At 55.0% G+C, this 19449-nt stretch overlaps 1 protein-coding gene across 2 annotated transcripts; it reads left to right on the forward strand.

The window, feature by feature from the left end:
• Positions 1 to 678: 678 nt before the first annotated feature.
• Positions 679 to 18662, forward strand: MMD2 (monocyte to macrophage differentiation associated 2). 2 transcript variants are annotated; one of them, XM_017813630.1, is made up of 7 exons: positions 679 to 827; positions 13222 to 13303; positions 13970 to 14130; positions 14220 to 14294; positions 14593 to 14694; positions 15068 to 15155; positions 15582 to 18662. In XM_017813630.1, the coding sequence occupies exons 1-7, from the start codon at positions 781 to 783 to the stop codon at positions 15783 to 15785; spliced, it is 759 nt and encodes a 252-aa protein (XP_017669119.1). In that variant the 5' UTR covers positions 679 to 780; the 3' UTR covers positions 15786 to 18662. The 2 variants fall into 2 exon arrangements, with proteins under 2 accessions (XP_017669119.1, XP_017669120.1); XM_017813631.1 differs by having other exon boundaries at positions 685 to 827; positions 15086 to 15155.
• The last annotated feature ends 787 nt before the right edge of the window (positions 18663 to 19449 follow it).

Here is a 19449-nt window from a genome sequence, read left to right on the forward strand (position 1 = left end):
CCGTCCCCCTTTCTCGGAGCAGGGAGGGATGGTGGGATGCTGGTGGGAGTTGTCTCCCCACCCAGGGCCACCCTGCAGCGATGGGGCTGGGGCAGAGCTGCCCACCCCTGCTGGGGCCTCTGGAAAATAATGGGAAAAGAAAATCATTAAAATCAAATAAATAAGAACGAAGCCAAACAAAGCAGTTCCCGGGGGATGGCCCTGCCCCGGGGCGGGCAGGGATGGCTCCGGGACCCTCGGGGGGACCCGGCCGTGGGCAGCGGCGCCGGGGGGAGCGGGCTGGCTGCTGGCACTCGCCGCTCCCCCCCGCCCCGATGCTTTAATCACATTTTCAATTCAAATCTGCTGCTATTTGATCCCCCGGGGGTGGCGGCGGGGAGGGGGGGGGGATATTTTTAGCTGTGCTTAAAGCTGCCGGGGGGCGGAGGGAGATCGCGCAGGTTGCTGTGGCCGCGAAGAGTTGGAAGGGATCTCCCCCCACCCCCCTTTTTTCTTCCTTCTCCTCCTCTTTGCACATCTGAGGGCGGCAACGGGGCTGGCTCCCCCCTCCCGGAGGTCGCCTTTGTTTTCCCCGTGTCGCTCTCCCGAGCAGCCGGGGGGGCGGGAGGGGCCGGGGCTGAGCCGGGCTGGGCTGTGCCGGGCTGGGCTGGACCGGCCGCCCCTTCTCCTTCTCGCCCCACCGGACCCCGCCGAGTTGGTGCCGTTCCCCCGGGCGGCACTTTCCCCCCGCCCCGGGGCTGAGCAGCCACCGCACCCCGGGACCTCCATGGCACCGCCGCGATGTTCGTGTCCCGGGTCCTGGATTTCCAGAAGACGCGCTACGCCAGGTAAATCCGTCGGTGCGGCGGTCCCCGAGCCCCCCCGGTCGTCACGGAGCCCCCGGACAGCCCCAGTCTCTGCCCGGGCTCGGCTCGGCTGGGATGGAGCCCGAAAGGACCTTCAAAAGCTGCTGAGTGCCCCAAAGCCCCAGGCAGGTGCGGGCTGGGCTTTTGGCTAGCTGCTTTTCTGCATCCCTGAAAGATTCTGAGCATCCCTGGGAGCCCTTGCTGCCTTTCTCTGGGTCTAACTTCACTGTGATTTTTCCCGCTGCTGGGGGACCAGGAACCCGGCTCCCTGCAAGAACAGATCCCATCGCTGGCACCAAATCCCCCTTGCAGGGATCAGTGCTGTCCAGGGTCCCATTGCACCCACGTGAACCCCCTCAGGGTGGCTCCCCCAGCCCAGACCTGGGAGCTCAACGGGGCTCCCATGGGATGCACCCGTGGTGCATCCCCCCTCCCTGAAATCCCCAGGGAGGTTTTCCAGCAAGCAGCAGGGACTCGTTTCAAGAGCTCAGGTGTGTTAGGAAACCTCACGGTGTTACCTGTGCCGGGGGAAACCTGAGGATCGCTGGGCACGGGTCAGAGGGCACTCGGCCGCGTGCGCTGCTGCGGGATCAGATGTGGCCTCTAAGAGCGGGCTGGCAGGTGACACGGGGACAGGGGCCACCCGCAGCCCTCTGGCTCGAGGGGTGGCCGAGGATGAGTCAGATCCCACAGCGCTGGGGGCTGCACGGCCAGACAGGGATCAGGGGTTGCTGGGGGTGCTCAGTTTTGCACCGAGGATGGGCTTTGCTCCCAGTGACTGTGGTGGGGATGTTTCCCTGGCTGCGGAGGGTCCCACGGACTGGCGCAGTTCCTGAGGGCTCTCAGCTCTGTGCTGCCACTGCCAGACTCCCAGTGGCCCTGTAAGGGGCAGACACCAGAGAAAAACTTATGTGAAAAGACGTGGTGATGGTGTTTCTTGCCTGCACCGGGCAGGATGATCCCTGGGCAATGTTTGCCTGGGCTGGGTAAGGACAGGAGACCACCCTCTTACCGCCTCGAGCCATGAGCTCCTCTCCTTCTCGGTCTCCCATGGGAAAAATCCATGCTTGCATCTCCAAAAGCTGCCTGAAATGTGGGCACTTGCTTAAGGACTATTTTGATGCTGTAGCTGCCTCCTGATAACCTTTGCCTGGGGGGAAGAGGCAGGAGGTGCCCAGCAGGTCTGCACAACACATCTGGTAAAGGATCCATGTGAAAACAGAGAATTCAAGACTTTTTCTTCCCAGCTGGCATGCAGAGGACAGGGTTGGGGGAGATGGAGTTGAGCAAAGCTCTGTACCCCCAGAGCAGGAGGAAAACCACAGCTTTGCCCTACAGCAGTGATGCAGAGGCTGTTTGGGAGCTGGGCAGCAGATCAGGCCCCCCCCCAGTCTCAGTCAGCAGAACCCATCTGCCAACCTGTTGTGTGATTTATCCCAAATCAGCATGCTCCAACCTTGTCGTGGTCCTTTCTGGAGACAACTTGTTAGGTGGGGATGAGGCACTACAGAGAGCCTTGCAGGGACAGAGCCCCTGTGCAGGGCAAGGGCTGTGGGGCACAGGAAGGATCAGGTCCACAGGGTATCCTCCACCTCTCGCTGTGTGCCAGGGCTGCATGGGGAGCAGGAGGAGATGGGTGATCCCTTGGCTTTCACCCCAAGGCAGTCACCAGCACGTGATGCTAACCCAGGACTTCCCGTATCACTGCAGAGATCCTCTTAGCCTAGTGCTTAAAAATAACAGTGGGCTAATCTCCATCCCCCCTGTGCACACCAGCTCTCCTCTCCACAGAAATGCTCTGCTGTGGCATATCCCAAAAGAAGCCCTAAAGCTGCTCCTTCCTTCGTGCCAGGAATGTGCTTTCAGCTGGGCTCTGAGGTGGGGACTGGGGTGAGCAGGAGCCAGGGGACCTTATGGTGCCACATGTCTTTTAAGGCAGCAGAAGCATCTCAAATCCTGGGTTCAGTTTTGGGTCCCTCACTACAAGAAAGACAGTGAGGTGCTGCAGCATGTCCAGAGAAGGGAACAGAGCTGGGGAAGGGTCTGGAGCACAAGTCTGATGAGGAGCAGCTGAGGGAGCTCTGGGGGGATCAACCTGCAGGAAAGGAGGCTCAGGGGGAACCTTCTTGCTCTCTACAGCTCTCTGACAGGAGGTTGTTGCCAGGTGGGGGTCAGGCTCTTCTCCCAAGTAACAAGTAATAGGACAAGAGGAAATGAGGTCAAGTTGCACCAGGAGAAGTCTAGGTTGGATATTAGGAAGGATTTCTTCACCAAAAGGGATGTCAGGCTTTGGAACAGGCTACCCAGTGAAGTGATTGAATCACTATCCTTGGAAGTTTTCAAAAGCCCACGTAGATGTGACGCTTGGGAATGTGGTTTAGTGCTGAACATGGCAGTGCTGGGTTAATGGTTGGACTCAATCTTAGAGCTCTCGTCCAACCTTAACAATTCTATGATTCTATCTTGCAACACCTTTACAGAGAATGATACTCTTGCTTGTGGCCTTAACAAAACAAACAAACAAATAAAAAAAATCAGAAAGTTTTCCTCATGGTGGAAAAGCCTGGAACAGCTTCATTTTTCATGTTGTTTTATCTAATTTTGAGCAAGGACCAAGAAAGGAGAAACTTGGCCATCAATACACCCACCAAAAGGAATAAATAAAACAGAGCATGGTGATGAAAGACCTGTTGTGTGAGAGCTGCAGTGAAGGCACCAGGCTTTGAACAAAGAGATGAAAAGCAGCGATCAATGTGGGAGCGTTCTGTGAACTGCCAGGAGAAAACTCAGGGCTGGAGGGGCACCAGGGTGTCCCCAAATCCCTCCTGGCTGGGCTTTGGAGATGGGGCATTACAGCTGGGGCAGAGGCACAGAAAACAAAGGGAGTGGTTTGTCACTGTGGTGTCACAGGGATGCAAGGCAATGCCATTTGAGCACATTGTGGTTATAAATGAGGCACTTGGTGGTTTCTGCTCTGCTGTGGGGTCTGGGAGACTCTCCCATCACTGACACTGTGGGGAAAGGGAGTTCAAAAGCACAGTTGCTACAAGGCTCTCCCTGTCACTCACAGCCTGAACCCTGACAAGTGATATCCATCTCCTGCCTGACAGGCCAAGTTCAGCCATGACGCCAGCACAGCACACAGTGACAGGGTGCAAGCAGATGTGACTCCTCCTGCTTTATCCAACCACCCCACTCCCCCTTCCACCTCACTGAAATGCTGCTGGGTTCCCCTCAGACCAACAGATCAATGTAAGTCCCATCTCCATCACTAAACTCATTGGTCAGGTTACACTGAGCCGGTAACCAAACCCTCCCTCCACCTCACCACCAGCTTTGACCCCATTTTGGCCCACTTTATAAACATGGTCTGGTGTCTCCTGCCCACGTAGCTGCCATGGGGCCGAGTCTATCTCCCTGCAGGGAAACAGAATGCTTCCCAGACTTTGGCCATCCAGAGCTATAATTGGAAGGAAACATGATTAAGCAGGGAGCTGCTGTATCTGGTGAGCTTCAGCATCTCTGGAGCAGCAGAGAGGGGTTTGCTGGGAGCTGCAGGGCACTGAATCATTCTAACAAACTGATAGCAGTTCACCATTTGATTCGTTCATGTAAAAGGCTCTAAATCTTACTGTTTGCTTGTCTTGCCCTGCACAGAGTGACACAGAGAGGAGCAGCCAGGAAAATCCACATTAATGTCTCAGCCCAGAAGCAGTGGGCTCAGTGGGGGTGTCTGTAGGTTCATGGGCCAGGCTTGTCCTCACCTGCCCTGTGTCACAACGTAGGCACTGCCACCTCCTCACCAGCATGAGGGGATGGAGGTCTGAACTCTACACTTGCTCAAAACCAAATCCTCTAAATTTGGGGAAAGGCAGCTGGAGAAACCTTCCTTTTTTCTCCCTGCACCTGTAATCACTGAGCAAGGAGACATTCATCGACTCCTCCAGCATCTCTGGGAAAGAGAGGGAGAGGAGAACCAGCAGGAATAGGAAACATTGGAGTGCTCAGATGCCAAACACAAGGAAAACAATTCCGGGCTGACAGCGTGGACAGAGGTCCTACATTGGGAAGATCTGGTCCCCATTTGCTTTGCGACGAAAACATGAGCAGCCCTCGCCTGCTCCCACACATGCTGAAATGCTTTCCAAGAGCTCTGCTTCCCCCACAGCCCGTGTGGGATGAAGCAGTGAGAAGGGAAACGCTTTCAGTATTAATACCACAGCTTGAAGCTCCTCAAGAGGCAGGGGCTCCTCACCGTGGAAGCACCAGCCCCATCCCACCAGCCCCAGCAAGACCTGCCAGTCTGTCCCCAACTGAGCAGATCCCCTTGATGCAAAAGGAACTGCTCCAAGAGATGGGGAGGCCCCCAAAACACCTAGGGAAAACCAGGATCAGCTGATGTCACTGACCAATTCCATGTTGGTTGCTCTGTGGGGCCAGGTTGACCCAGGTACCCTCTTAAGACAGCACTGGTAGGAGTCATCTCGTGTAGGTTTAAATGCCTAGGGCACATCGTTGGAATTGGGTATTTGGAAGGCAACAAGTACTTGGAGCGTCGTTTTTGATGGGGTATCACCTCAAACTGCCACATCCCCTCCTCTGGGAAGGTCAGGAGACCCAGCAGGACAGGCTCAGGTGGGGATCACCACACTGGAGATGGGCACTCGTGGGCAAACCAAGCCCCATGCCTTTGCTTTTGGGGGAAGGACAATCTCCTGGCTGCTTGGGAAACACAGTGATCTTTTCCCTCCTTGAGCTGGTGTTGGATATCAGCCTGATGTGATTCCTTGGCACAGCTGACTGTGGCCAGCTTCATGAAGTAGCAGCCAACACAATCCATGGGAAATTCAAGCCACTGCCCAGCACAGCAGGTCAGTGAATGCGAGAAATGGGGCTCTGCCAGGACTGCTCCGGGGCTTGCCTCCCCTCCTCCTCCCTTCCCACACCCCCAGCTCCACAGCGAGACAAAGCAGTGCCAACCAACTACAACTCCCAAAGAAAGGAAGGGAAAAGAGCACAACTAAATCCACTTCATCGCTCTTGGGGTGTACTTGGCTGCGGCTGCACAAGGAGGTTGGTTGAGTACCCAGAGAGGTGCTGCGAGGGGACAGATGCTCAGAGCAGGGGCTGAGCAAGGCAGAGAGGACGTGGCCAAACACACAGAGCTTGGGTCTCCCTTGGTGTTCTCCAGGTGCAACTGAACCTCAGCGTTTTCATGCAGTGTAAGTCCAGTGGGCTCTGTGATACACTGCAACCTCTCGTGATAACACGACACCACAGGCATCGTATTCCTGTTCCTGGTGTACGAGTCAGATGCCAGCGACTGGAACCAAGCAGTGCTGACCTTCAGGACAATTTGGATCCAGGCCTGTGCTCCTGTTTACAGGAGTTTACAGTTGAGGTTTGCTGCTGCTGAGGAAAGGATTTTATGTAGAGAAGGATCATCAGGTCAGGGCAAGCAGTTCCCTCCTCTGTGCTGAGCTGCATGGCTGGCGCCATAGCATTAGACACAGCCCTGCTCTCTGTTGTAAGTAATACTAATGGAAATCTTACTATCTGCATGCCTGGCTGGTGAAATATATGATTTTCCTTCTGTGCCTTCGCTGTGCGGAGGCATTTGCTGAATAATTTACAGCTATGATTTGTACTTGAGCAGCATCCAGGAATCCCAAATGAGAGCCTGGCTGTGTCTCTCGGGCCATGCCATGGAAAGACTTTACGGACACGGGATGCTGTCACCTGCCCATGTATTTCACAGTCACAGCCAGGGTTAGAAGCTGGGAAGGCTCCAGCCCCCAAACTATCCAAATCCTCTGCCAGCAGGCTCAGGTTCTGGTGGTCATGCTCACTCCTGCCCACCTTGGGCTGTTGCAGGCAGAGCCAGTGGAGGATTTCTCCCACTAACTTCTGTGCTCAAGGAAAGGCAGCAAGGAACAGGCACAGTGACTTTCCAAACAAGCAATTAATGAATAATAGAGGATTTTCAGTTCTGGACACAGCCCTCCTAACATTCACAAAACACCTGGGACATCAGAGTAATTTTGTGACTAATCAGCTGTTGTTGGAGGTCTCATGAGTACCAAAGGAAACAAGAAGTCCCAGCTCAGAAAGTAATTTGGGAAACACTCACCAATCCCATCTGTTGTGAATAAACAAACAGCTCTGCTGTGGTTGCAGGGTCATGAGTTGCCCTGGAAGAGTTAGAGATACCATATACATAGAGAGCAGAGAGCCTGCCAGGGAGAAAAATAAATATCCCTGCACAGAGGATGGGAATATGGGCAGCTATGACCCTGCTTGGAATTATCTGCTGAGTTTCCACTACCAACCTAGCCCTGCTAGGTGTATATGTGCTCTCATGGGTGTAGAAATGGTCAATGGCTTCATCTAGCCTGGCTTGGAGCCTCCTGTGCTTGTCCCTGCTGGGATGAGGAGCAAGGAAGAGGAATGGTGTATACCCTTGGTGTGGTCAAGGGATTAGCAGCATATTCCCTCCTGCCTTTCTCAACCCCTCATGCAGGATATGTTGGGGGTTGCCTTCTCTGTCTCTTCAGGGGGGACACCTGTGCCTGTGGCTCAGAGCCAGGTACAGCACGGACATGGCTGAGCACACAGTCTCTGTCCGGGAGCATCTCTAAGTCAGCAGCAGCACTTGTTCAGCATTCCTCAGGGCATGGAGGTTGTGTCTGGGAGGGTCTATGGCCAGTCCAAGGTGTTAGTACATGTCAGAGTGCTGGGAAGGAGCAAAACTGGGGTGGGAGTAATCAGAGGTGATGAATGACTATTCAATCTGCTGCCTGTTTTGACTCATGTTGTGGAAGCAAGTCCTGCACCAGGGGCATCTGGGTGGGTTACTCCAGAAATCTGGTGATCTGCTAATTTACCCATAAGAAAGATTGAGAAATGCTGGTTTATATGAAAAGCCTTTCGTTTCCTGCTCCCTACCCAAGCTGCCAGCTCTTTGCATGATGCCAGGAAGAAATACAAAAGAAACCACTTCACTGTCTTGCTCCATCCATCCATCCCTCTTGCCCCTTCTCACCTGGGATAGGCCTGAGTCACAGGAGCAGCCCATGGACAGGCTTGTCCCAGCTCCCCCATCTCCCCTGGTCCAAAGGGCTGACCCACAAGCTTCCAGCATGCACAGCTCAGCTTTCCAAACCAGGAGCACCATATGTTTGCGTAGGAGCATGCAGGAACCGAGGAATGGGCATGGAATAGAGGTTTCAGCTCTTAACGGGGTGCCACGCAGCCGTGCACATGCCTGCGTGGGTGGCTCTGCAGATGGCAGTGCTGGGCAGCATCAGCCTTTGCATTTCTGCTTCCCAGTGGCAAATGCTCCCATGCCAATGGGTAGGAAGGAAAAGCAGGATTTCTCAAGTGCTCCTGGGCTGGATAAAGCAGCAGAGTCTGGGGGCTCTGCACTGGGAGCTACAGCCACAGGTTAAGAGGTAACGGATCCTGAGCTTTTCCCGTGTTCTCAAACTGCAGAATTGATGGCCTGGACTCAAGGGGGGTCATGGGTATAAATCCCTGTGGTCCTACTCAGTCTCCTGAATCCTGTGATTGTGTTCCATACATAAGCAGCCATCAGGCTCCGCACCATCACACTCAACCCTCTGAGACTGAGCTAATTACAAACCACAGAGGAGCTCAAGGGGATGAAGCCTCTTACCAGGGATGCAGTTGGAGCATTACCAGATTAGGGGTCAGAGGCAGAGCACACACCAAATTCCATCTTGCAGGGATGCCACCACAGCAGCTCACGTGTGAGCATGAGCCTCAGGACCAAGCCCCGGCATCTGAGCTGGGTGTGCAGCCTCTGGGCTCATCAGGGCAAAGCTAGCCCTTATACTCAAGAGTCTGAAGCCAGTCTGCCCTACAGGAACACATCTGCTCCACCACTGTCACCTCAGGCACTACAACACTTGTTCTACCAAGGGACAGCTCAAAGGGCCCAAGCAGGACTTACCACCACAGCATCCAGCAAGTTCTTCCTCCATCCTTCCTCCTCTCTGACCATCATCAAGATCCTCTTCTGTTGCTCTAAAAGCAGCTGTGACATCCAGTCATAAGAGGAAGGAGAAATCTTCTCCTTTTGTAGCCAGATCCCACAAGCTGTCCAGCAGGGAACACAGCCTGGAAGAGCACCGGCTCCTCGGTCAGGAGCCCTTTTATAAGCCATTTGCAGGTGAAACCTGTAGATGTGAGCTGATCTGGGGAGATGCATATCACCTGGGATAACCTTGGACTTGCTGACTGCTCCTTTGTCCCTGTGTCACCGAGTCCACAGTCCATAGACACAGCCACAAGTACAGCCTGATGTATAGCAGGGTTGGGGGTGATAGGTGTTGGACTGGCTCATTCCAAGGACAGGGATGAGCTGCCCAGTGGCAGCCCAGCTCACCCCTCCCCATCCATATTTTAGTGGTGATTTTACACCCTCCTCACGTTATCTGTCCACTGGCTCTCCTAAAGGATGTCAGTATTATTATCCTAACTTGGAGAGGGGGAAAGGGGGAGTGAGAGGGACATGAAGTGATGTGGCAGAGACCAGCCAGATGCTCAGTGTCAAAGGCAGGGCTAAACCCCATCTCTCCTAAATTGCAGCCCGGCCTGAGTCTCCATCAGAGGTCTTCCCCCCATGTGTGCAAAGGACAGCTTTCCTGAAAAGTATTCCATGGCTCTGCTTCTGGGAGTGTGTGGTCACCATGGAGTGGTTGATGCAGGTTCTCTTAGTGCCCTCAGGAGAGCTCAGATGCTCCCACATGAGCCCTCCTGAGGAATAATTTAACTTAATCCCCTTTTTACCTTCCTCTTCCCACCCTGGCAAAGCAAGAGCCAGGCAGATCTCCATGATTTTTGAGGTTGGAATTTTGTTCTTGGATAAAAGTCTTTTAAAAACTCTGTAAAAACCCCCTGAAGCCACAAAAAAACAGAGTGGGAGAAAGAGAAGGAGAAAGGAACAGGCCTGGGAAGCCAGCTCTGCACTTTGCCCCGGCTGCCAGGGACAAGGGGCTCTTTGTTTCCCTGGCCGGAGCCTGCTGCACTGGCCCTTTTCAGTCTCCCTCCCTGGGAAAGGGGCCAGGGGGAAGCAAGGCACAAGCAGGGCAGGCAAAAACCTCGGGGCTGCTGTGAATAACCCCTGCTCAGACCCCCAGCAGCCCCCCATCTTCATATAGCCGGTTATGGAGAGTCTGCCAGGAACAGCACCAGGAGGAAAAGGTGCCCGGGAACCCTTCGGTTCCCTGCTTCCCACGCACCATCCCTGGAAATGAACACGCTGGTGCTCCTGCCGTGCAGGAGGCTTTGAACTTCTCTGTGTCTTTTGGACTTTGCCTTCCTAAATCACCTGCTAAAAGGCACTGAAGCCCCCAGCTGTTGTATGATCACAGCGTCGAGGGAGCCACATCTCCGTGGCTTTGCTGGTGTTGTGGCTGTTGGGGCCAAGTCTCTCCCATCTCCTCCCACCCCAGGGACACTGCCAGGCTGTCCCCAAGCCTGTGACTGCCATGACATGGAGCTGGCAATGGCTGTGAGTTCAGCCAGCCAGGCAGAATACTTGCTGCAGGGATCAGGTCTAAGTTTGGAGAGGTGTTTCTCATCTTCTCCTTATTTTCCGTCACTGTAAAACCCCAGAGCTCTGCCTGGCTGCCAGCATTTCCCCCTTTCCCAAGCCCAGTCACACGGAGCTGGGGTGGGAAACACGCAGCAGGCTCCCCCTGGGGCTCTCTGGGATTTCATCAGCTCTAATGAGACTCACAGGTGCCCTCTCCAATCATATCCATCTGTCTGTCCAGGCTGGAGCTGTGGTTTGAGGCTGGTTTTGTGCACTGGTATGGCAACTATCTACATGCTAGGAATGGTGCAGGGGTCCCAGTGCCCTGCCCTACACCCATGCCAGTGTGCACAGGGATGACATGAGCCGGACGGATGCTTGGCACCCCGGGATGGTCTGAGAGACAGAAAAAGTCCCAGGAGAGAGGAGAAGGGGAGGAAATGGCCTCTGCACCTCTGGGGAGCAAGGTGCTGCAGGGCAGCCAGGGACTCATCCTGCCCTGCCAGGAGATGGGCAAGCATCAGCTGCTCCCATTTCTACAGAGCAGAGAGGACCACAAAAATGTGCCAAAGTAGCCCCAAAATGCAATGCTGGCTGCTGCAGGAGGGCTCCACCGTGTCCAGCTGGCCCAGCACTGTGCAGACAGGTCCCACATCCATGATGCTCTGTATCCCATCCTCCACAGGAAGATGTTACTAGAAAGCAGTGCAGGAAAACAAGAGCAATCTCTCCCCAGGTCAAAAAAAGTTCCTCCTCAAGGCTATTTCTCCCTCCTGGAAAAGCAGGTGTTTACTTCAGCCCCATTCCATGGGGATGGACAGGGTAGCCCTTCTTGGCCTCTCCATCCCTGTACCAGGGGTAGGGAGGATATTTGCATCCCAGGGATTCCTTCCCAAAGGGTCTGGGTGCCCCTCAACCCAGGGGAGGGGGCTGTGGGAACGGGCCCTGCTGCTGCTCCCCCTTACTGCTCTGAACAGCACCGCCAGAATGGAGGGGAGACGGTGCAGGCTTTGTTAAAATAAATAAAATCAAGGAAAAGGCCTTGAACATGTTTCCTCAGCAACTGTGACGTCATCTGGGATGTCTGGCCTCCCCCCCTTCCCCCCTCCTTCTTATTATTAAAAGGGAAAAGAAAGGGAAGCAGACAGTGAAGGGGAGCTGGGGACAGTCTCCTGGCAACGCCTGGGACAGTAAGGTCCTCCTGCCAGAGGCACATGGCTCCAGCGTGGGGAGCTCTGCCAGCACTCCTGGCTGGAGCACTGGGATGGGGAGGGCATCCCTGGTGTGCCCTGGGATGGAGGTGACAGCACTCTGGGCACTACCATGTCCCCAGGGATGCCAGCTGCTTCCCGGGCAGGGCAGCCTTGCTGAGCCTTGATTTACCCAGCACAGGTCCTCGGTTTGCAGAGTAGTGGGAGCGTGGCCCCTCCATTCCTCCTGCTAATTCCAGACATTTTTTGGTGATGATGATCACGGAATCTTCCTGAAGTGCCAGGGTCTGTCAGCAGGCAAGGCAGGGGCTGGGGACAGAGTCCCTGTGCGGGTTGTCACTGTCACCTGTTGGGGAGACCCTCACACACCCGGGCCTGTTCTGGCCACACTTCCCCCAAAAATCCTTGTCATCTGAGCTATTTAATCCATCCTGACTCACTTTTAACAGGCAACAGCAAGTGGCTCTGGCAGTGGGACCAAGCAGGCAGGAGACAGGAGAGGAGTCCACAGAGATATGAGTGGCTCAGGGATGGGGAGAGGGGACTTTTACTGTCTTTCCTAGCACTCCAGACCAAGGGGTCACCTGTGCCCAGCAGCAAGGTCCTGCCAGCCCCTGAGCCCCTTCACTGGGCACAACTCAGCTGTGAAACACGCCACAGATGGTCCAGGAGCCAGGGGCAAACAGGGGCAGAAAACAATTAGCCCAGGTCCTGCAGGGCAGCCCTGCCAGCTCGGCTGTCCTGACCTGAGCCATGGCAGGAAACGCCTTTAAACCCCTGATTCTCAGGACCAGGGAAGGATCCCTCTCTGTTTTCCTGCTTCTTATTCCCTTTGCTAATCCTCCACTGCTTGCTTCTGCCAGAAGAGGATGGTGAGCGAGGCTGTGCTCCAACCCATTATCACGGATGCACATTTAATTTGCTGTTACATACCCAGCAATGGACCAGCCAAGCCTGACACTATTTTTTATCACTGTGTGCCAATCCAACAGGGGGAATCAATACATTCCTGAGAATGCCAAGAGCAAGCTGATACCTCAGACTAAGAGAAACAGAAATAAAGATACAGGTTTCCAAGGGAGAGCAACAGGGTTGCTCCCCACAGCAATCTGTGCCGGGATGTGTGGCCCTGTGGGTAGGGGGTGGACGCAGGTGGTACCCAGAAACCAAAGGCATCGTGGGGATATCCTTGTTGGAGCTGAGCACACTGCTGTGACATGAGGGTGTCCCCACGGGATGGGTCGGGGACCCACAGGCCCGCCCACTACCCCATATGCTCTCTTCACTGCTGAGGCTCTTCCCACCGCTGCCTCCAGGATCAGGCAGAGCTGGCTCCTGCCTTCTGCTCTCCAAGCAACAGCAGCTCACGGGAAATTCTTCAGCCTGAGCTGTGGATGAGAAAGACCTGGGGTCCTGGCATCTGGGGACAGCCAGATGGACAAGCTGTGCCCTGGGGCTACTTCTGCAGGGCAGCTGGAGAAAAGCTGAGCTGCAGAGGGGCTCCAGGCTGGGGGGTCTGGGGGTGTCCCTGTGCAGACCCCTCCAAGAGGGTTTTGCCCCCAGCCCTGTTCCCTGAGCACGTTTCTCTCCCTGGTTCTCACTGCAGGTTCATGAATCACCGTGTCCCGTCCAACTGCAGGTACCAGCCGACGGAGTACGAGCACGCAGCCAACTGTGCCACCCACGCAGTGAGTCCCTGTTCCCACCCCAGGGTGAGGGAGGGTGGAGCTCATCTCTACGAGGATCCCCTGAGGAACCTTAAAAAACACCAAAAATCTCTGTGTTCAGCCCTGGAGCAGTCACTGGGAGCCTTGGGGCTGTGATGAGGCAGATGTGCCCCAGGGATTGGGATGTTCTCCTTCCTTCTGCCCTGGGAAGCTGGTGGGCATCTCCCTTCCTCTCACCCACTGTGGCCTCATGTCCCTGGGGAAGCTGGCTGTAGGAGCCAGTGGAGCAGGAGTATTTTGCAAAGCTCTCTGAAAATGGAGTGTTTCACAGCAGGAACTGTGACAGGTACCCCTGGGGCTGCCTGCACAGCCCTGGGACTGAGCTCTCCCCACATCAGAGCTTCCCTGGGGAGCTGGCAGCTCCCACTCTGAGTCCTGGGAGATGACTCAGAGGAAGCCACCCTCCTTGTGCCTTCCTCCTCCTCCCTACCTCCATCTGGAAAAGCTATTTTGGAACTGCACCACACAGGGAGGGACCCTGCCTGGCCCATGTGGGTGGCCAGGCTGCCCCTTATGGGTGGTGGCTTTGACCAGAAGCAAACCCCACCTAAAAGGAAAAGTGGAGACTCTATTGTAGCTGCTCAATGGAAATGCAGAGTCAACAGGAGGTTTACTTCTGCCTTCCAGTTCTGGATCCTGCCCAGCATCCTTGGCAGCTCCATCCTCTATGTCCTCTCTGATGACCAGTGGGAAACCATCTCAGCCTGGATCTATGGCTTTGGCTTGTCCAGCCTCTTCATTGTCTCCACTATCTTCCACACCATCTCCTGGAAGAAGAGGCATCTCAGGTACCATCCCTGATGGCTCAGGGCTCGGGAAGGGGGAGAGGGTCCGCAGGCCCCCAGTGCTGTGACCTGTCTGTCTGTCCATCCCACAGGACTGTGGAGCACTGCCTGCACATGTTTGACAGGATGGTGATCTACTTCTTCATTGCAGCATCCTACGCTCCCTGGTGAGTTGTTGGTGGGTGGGGACCACCTCTTGGCCCCACTGGAAGGCAGAAAATCAGCCCAGCTCCCACAGATAGGATTTTTATGGTTTTGGTTCTGCTTCAGGCTGTACCCTACCCCTTTCCACAAAGCCTTCATATCCTATAGATTTCAACCTCTGTAAGTTGAAGTTACAAGTTGGGAAGACCCTTTGGTGGGACAGTCATCAGGTGCAGGCAGCATTTCCCTCTCCCCTTGCTGTATTAGCCCAGACTGGGGTGCTGCCCTAGACCCTACTCACCACAGACCTGGGTCTTGCAGGCTGAACCTGAGGGAGTTGGGTCCCTGGGCCTCCCACATGCGCTGGATCATCTGGATCATGGCATCTTTTGGGACCGTCTATGTGTTCTTTTTCCATGAGCGGTGAGTGCCTGTACCTGGCCCCGTGCTGGTGGGTGTGTGGGAGCAGGGATGTGGAGGAGGGATGTGGAGCAGCGATGTGGGACCAGGGACGTGCAGCAGGGACATGCTGCCATGAGTTGCTTCTTCCACGTGGTGGCACCAAATAAAAAGCCAAAGGCCCCTGATTTCTCCCTGAAGGCCCAAGTGCCTGGCCCTGAGCTGGAGCTCCCAAGCCAGGGTGGGGGGTCCATCACCCCTGAGCAGGGTGCCAGTGTGACTCACACGTGAGGACATGGGACCTGCCATGATGGCACTGCCATCCTTTTTCCTATAGCCTGGCCGTGGACATTATAAGCATAAAACTCAACCTCCCTCTGCTCCTGTCTCCAAGCAGCTTCTCTGTTGGTCACAGGTACAAGCTGGTGGAGCTGGTGTGCTACGTTATCATGGGCTTCTTCCCCGCCTTGGTCATCCTCTCCATGGTAAGCTACTGCTGGGAAGAACTTGGGAGGGACAAATCCCTGCAGGTTGGTGCAGTCTCCAAAGCTGTGTGATGGATAAAACCATCCTCATTATGATGTGGGCTGGGTTGGTTTTGCAAGGCCTTTGGGTGCCCAGCAGGCACCGTGTGCATCTCCACCAGACCTCCTGCCTGGGCTCTGTTGAGTTGAAATTGTAGAGTCATAGAATCAAAATGGTTGGGGTTGGAAGGACCTTAAAAACCATCTGGTTCCAATCCTCCCAGAAAAGCTGGGCTGCTGGGTCCCCACTGCCTTGCTGGGGGTAGCAGAAGGTAGAGAGAGGATCCTGGCTGCAGCTGTGGTCACACTTCTGGTCTTGATGGGGTGGTGGGGAAAGGGCAGACACGGTGTGGCCGCACTGAGCCCTTCCTCCCTGCCTGCTCCCAGCCCAACAGGGACGGCCTCCCGGAGCTGGTGGCTGGTGGCTTCTTCTACTGCCTGGGCATGGTGTTCTTCAAAAGCGACGGCCGCATCCCCTTCGCCCACGCCATCTGGCACCTCTTCGTGGCCATCGGAGCTGGAATCCACTACTACGCCATCTGGAGGTACCTCTACCGGCCCGGAGCGCTGGAGACAAAAACGTCCCGGTAGAAGCCTTAAAGACATTGTTTGTGCCAACGGGCACACGGGGGCACGGAGGGGGGTGGGGAGGGAGCCTGCACTGTGGGCTCACCCCAAACCACCCCCTGGCCCTGCAGGCAGCAGCCACTGGTGCCCCTCCCGCACAGACAGGAGAGCCTGGAGGTCGATTTTAAGCATTTTTCTTTTTTAACCTTGGGAACTGTTCTATTTTTTTAGGTAAAGGTTTCATAACAAAGTGACCGACTGAGGGGCTGTGGGTAATAGGGGGCTTCACCTGCTGGACTTGCCAGGCTCTTCACTCACTCACCTGGCCTCGAGTATCCCATGGGAGTGAGGATCTCGGCCCCAATGCCCCTGCCTAGTGACACCCTGGGTTTGGCTACCGGCACCCTTAGCATGAGCCACCCAGGGGACTGGAGGTGTCAGGATGGGGGGAAAGACCCAGTGGTGGAGGAGGGGCATGGTGACAGCCCTGCACCACCCAGACTCGGCTCCTAAGTGGTCCTAAGTCGTGTCAGCATTAACTGCTCCCTCCCAAGTGCTCGACAGGAAGGTCCAGACTCAAAAAGCCTTATGTGAGATTGAAACTTGAATCTCTTCCAGGGCGTCCCAGTCTCTGAGCACTGGGAAACCCTTTTCTAAGCCAATATTAAGTGCACAACTTGGTTCACCCTCTAGACAGGCCCTGGGAGCTCCCACGGACATTTTCTCCCTGGGGTGCTTTGCTTTCCTCTTTGGCCTCAGTGCCAGTGGCAGCCCAAAGCATGGCCCTCTCCCAGGCTCTGCTGTGTGCCTTTGGCAGGGAGCAGAGCTGGGATCCAGCTCCTGGCATCCCCCTGAGTGGGGCTAGCCTATCTGCTTCAGGGGATTCCCTTTCTCTTCGAGGGAGAGAAGTGAACCTCCTTGGACTGGGATCATGGGGCTGCCTGCCTTCTCTGCTTCCATTTTGATGATAAGCCTGTTGCTCATCAGATTTAATTCCACTTTTGGGAGGATTTCTGACATTCCCAGGATTGCTGCAGGGAAGGAACGCATCCGCATGATGCTTGGAGGTGAGCTGGGACAGGGAGATCCTAGTGATGCTCCATTTTTAAATGCCTAACCATGGCCACAAAGTGCTAACACAGGATAACAAGACATGGAACATCCATCTGGTTGTCAGGAGCAGCCTTGATGGTGCTGGAATGGCAAACCCACACCAGGTGTTGCTCCCCAAACACACCAGCAGAGCTGCTGGAGCCAGGAGGGTCTGGTGTGTGCCGGGCTGTGGTACGTGCCGGGATCTGCTCCCAGTCCTGTCTGCACCTTCCCTGTTAGCCCTGAAGGCATCGATTTCCCATCATCTCTTTCTGGCCTTCGATTAATCACAACTGCAGAGGTCCTGGTGTGACGTGGCAAGCAAAGGAGATTTATGGCCACCATCCCACATCTCCCGTTTTTCCGTCTCCATGTTGAGGAGCTGAGCTCCTGGCTCTGCCCCACCTCCCACAGAGCTGAGGCCTCCCTAGCCTGCAGTGCCCTGGGACCAGCTCTGCAGGGCTGTGTCACTTTGCAGCAGATTACCAAAGAGGAAACATCTGGATATTCATCCCCTCCTGATGCTCTGGTCACCAGGTCAGCAAAAAAATCCAGTGGGTTTTCACTTCCTATAAGGGGCTCTGGGTGCTTTGCCCAGCACCCCAGCATGGCATGGGGCTGCTGGGGTTCTCTGCCCAGGGCACCCCAAAGCAGCCTTTGGGCTGAGGTTTCCCCTTGGGGTGACAAGTGGTCTTAGGGATATGGGATGAACAAGCTCATGTGAGCCCAGGCTCTGCTGCTGCCTCTCCTGGTCCCCCAAGTCCCAGCCCTTGCTCTGTCACCTACCACAGATGGAGGGGTGCAGAAGGACAAGCTGTGAGTAACCAGCAGTTGATGGAGCATATCTGGGGTTGAAATAGCAGGAGATAAAGGTCCCAGAATGGGAGATGCCATATTTTCTGTCTGACAAGTCATTACCCTTCTCTGTGCCTCGGTCTCACCATCTGTAAAATAGGGGTGAAGACACCAACCTACCTCACAGGGCTCATGTGAGGACCCTGTGAAGCACTTGGAGGACAGCCAGTGCTTCACAAACACGTGCTTCAATTTTCAGTGAGTCTGGGGGACTGGATTCCCAGACCCACTGTGGGCCACAGTGACAACTGTGGCTCAGGGTGCCTGGCTGTCCTCCCCCTCTGCCACTAAACCCATGGGGAACCACCCTGGGGACAGACCATGCAAACAGCCATAGGCAAACGTCCCCTGCCAGGGCCTGAGGATGCCCAAAGACCACCATTGTGTTTTGTCTGTAGGCTTCATCCCAAGGGATTTAACTTGGAAACCATTTTGCCATCGGCAGCTTTTGGCTCTAAATCTGTTCCAGGGGCTCCTGAGGCACAGGGAGGTGCCAGAAGGACCTTTCTGGGGCTACTTCATTTCAGTCTCCTGCTGAAAATCCAGGACAGGACAGATGCCTGGGCAGGAATGGGTGGTTGGACTCCGTCTAGGACATCACCACCTTCAGCCTGGATTTGCTGAGTGGGCTTCTCTGTAATTGAGAAGTCCCCCCTCTTGCTCTTAAATCCTCCCCTTGCAAAGCAGGATTGGGGGGGAGGGCACAGAGCAAGTTATCAGATTGTCCTCCTATTTTATACTAATTTTAAGTGACTCTCAGCATTCAGGATGTCTGTGGAGGAGGGGTTGAGGCAACTTTTTAGCATCTCATGTTTTTCACCCTCCACCCTTGTTCAATCAGTATTTTATATTTAACACAGTATTGGGTCAAATACAAACAAGTATAAGGAAGATAACGCTAGTGAATATTGTTTCCTGTGGAGTAGGATTGAAATAAAAACTCAAGATACCTCATTCTTGCCTGCTTGTTAAATCAAAATTAGTTTCCCTGCAGCATCTGGATATAAACCCATTTTCTACATGACTCATCCCACGTGGCATTGCTCCCTGGTGAGGAGAGGAGCCACTCAACCAACTGCAGGGTGATGGGATGCTGAGCACTGACTCACCTCGATGCAGGGATGGCTTTGCCAGCTGCTGGCTCTGCTTGCAGGAGGGACCAGAGCTACTTCGTCCTTCACACCAGACGCACGGGGAAATTTGTGTAGGGCACAGGTTGAGCTCCAAGCTGCAGAGTTTCCTTCAAAATAAATAAACTGTTGAGTTTGTTGGCAGATGAGCATCTCACCCAAGTGGCTCCAGCGTAGAGCCCTGCACACCCACTCCAGACCTGTCACTTACCCTCCTGCGTGGCTGAGTTGGAAGTTGACCTGTGGAGCCCAGGGGGTGGCACTACAGGGGGATGAAGGATGCCAGACCCGTGGAGGTGGAAAACCTATGACAGACTGGGCAGAGGGTAAGCACAGCTCACTGTGGACCCCAGAGAGGAAACCCATCATCACCCAGCATCTCCCACCAGCCTCTCCCACGGGCACTGGCTCTTCTTAGAGAGGGAGAGTTTGCCTCCTATCCAGGGAGTTGGGCAGATGGTGCTCCTGCTCTGGGCTCTGCACACCCACCAGCTGCCCTCTCACTTGCACTTCTCTGTCAGAATTACACAGGGCTGAATCTCTCCCAGGCTGCGATGCTCAGCAGCTTTCCCTGAAAGCCAGGGAGGGTTCCCTGCTTCCAGGGGCAGCTG

This window comes from Lepidothrix coronata, unplaced genomic scaffold, assembly GCF_001604755.1.
Source record: "Lepidothrix coronata isolate B3197 unplaced genomic scaffold, Lepidothrix_coronata-1.0 Scaffold41, whole genome shotgun sequence".
Lineage (NCBI taxonomy): Eukaryota > Metazoa > Chordata > Aves > Passeriformes > Pipridae > Lepidothrix > Lepidothrix coronata.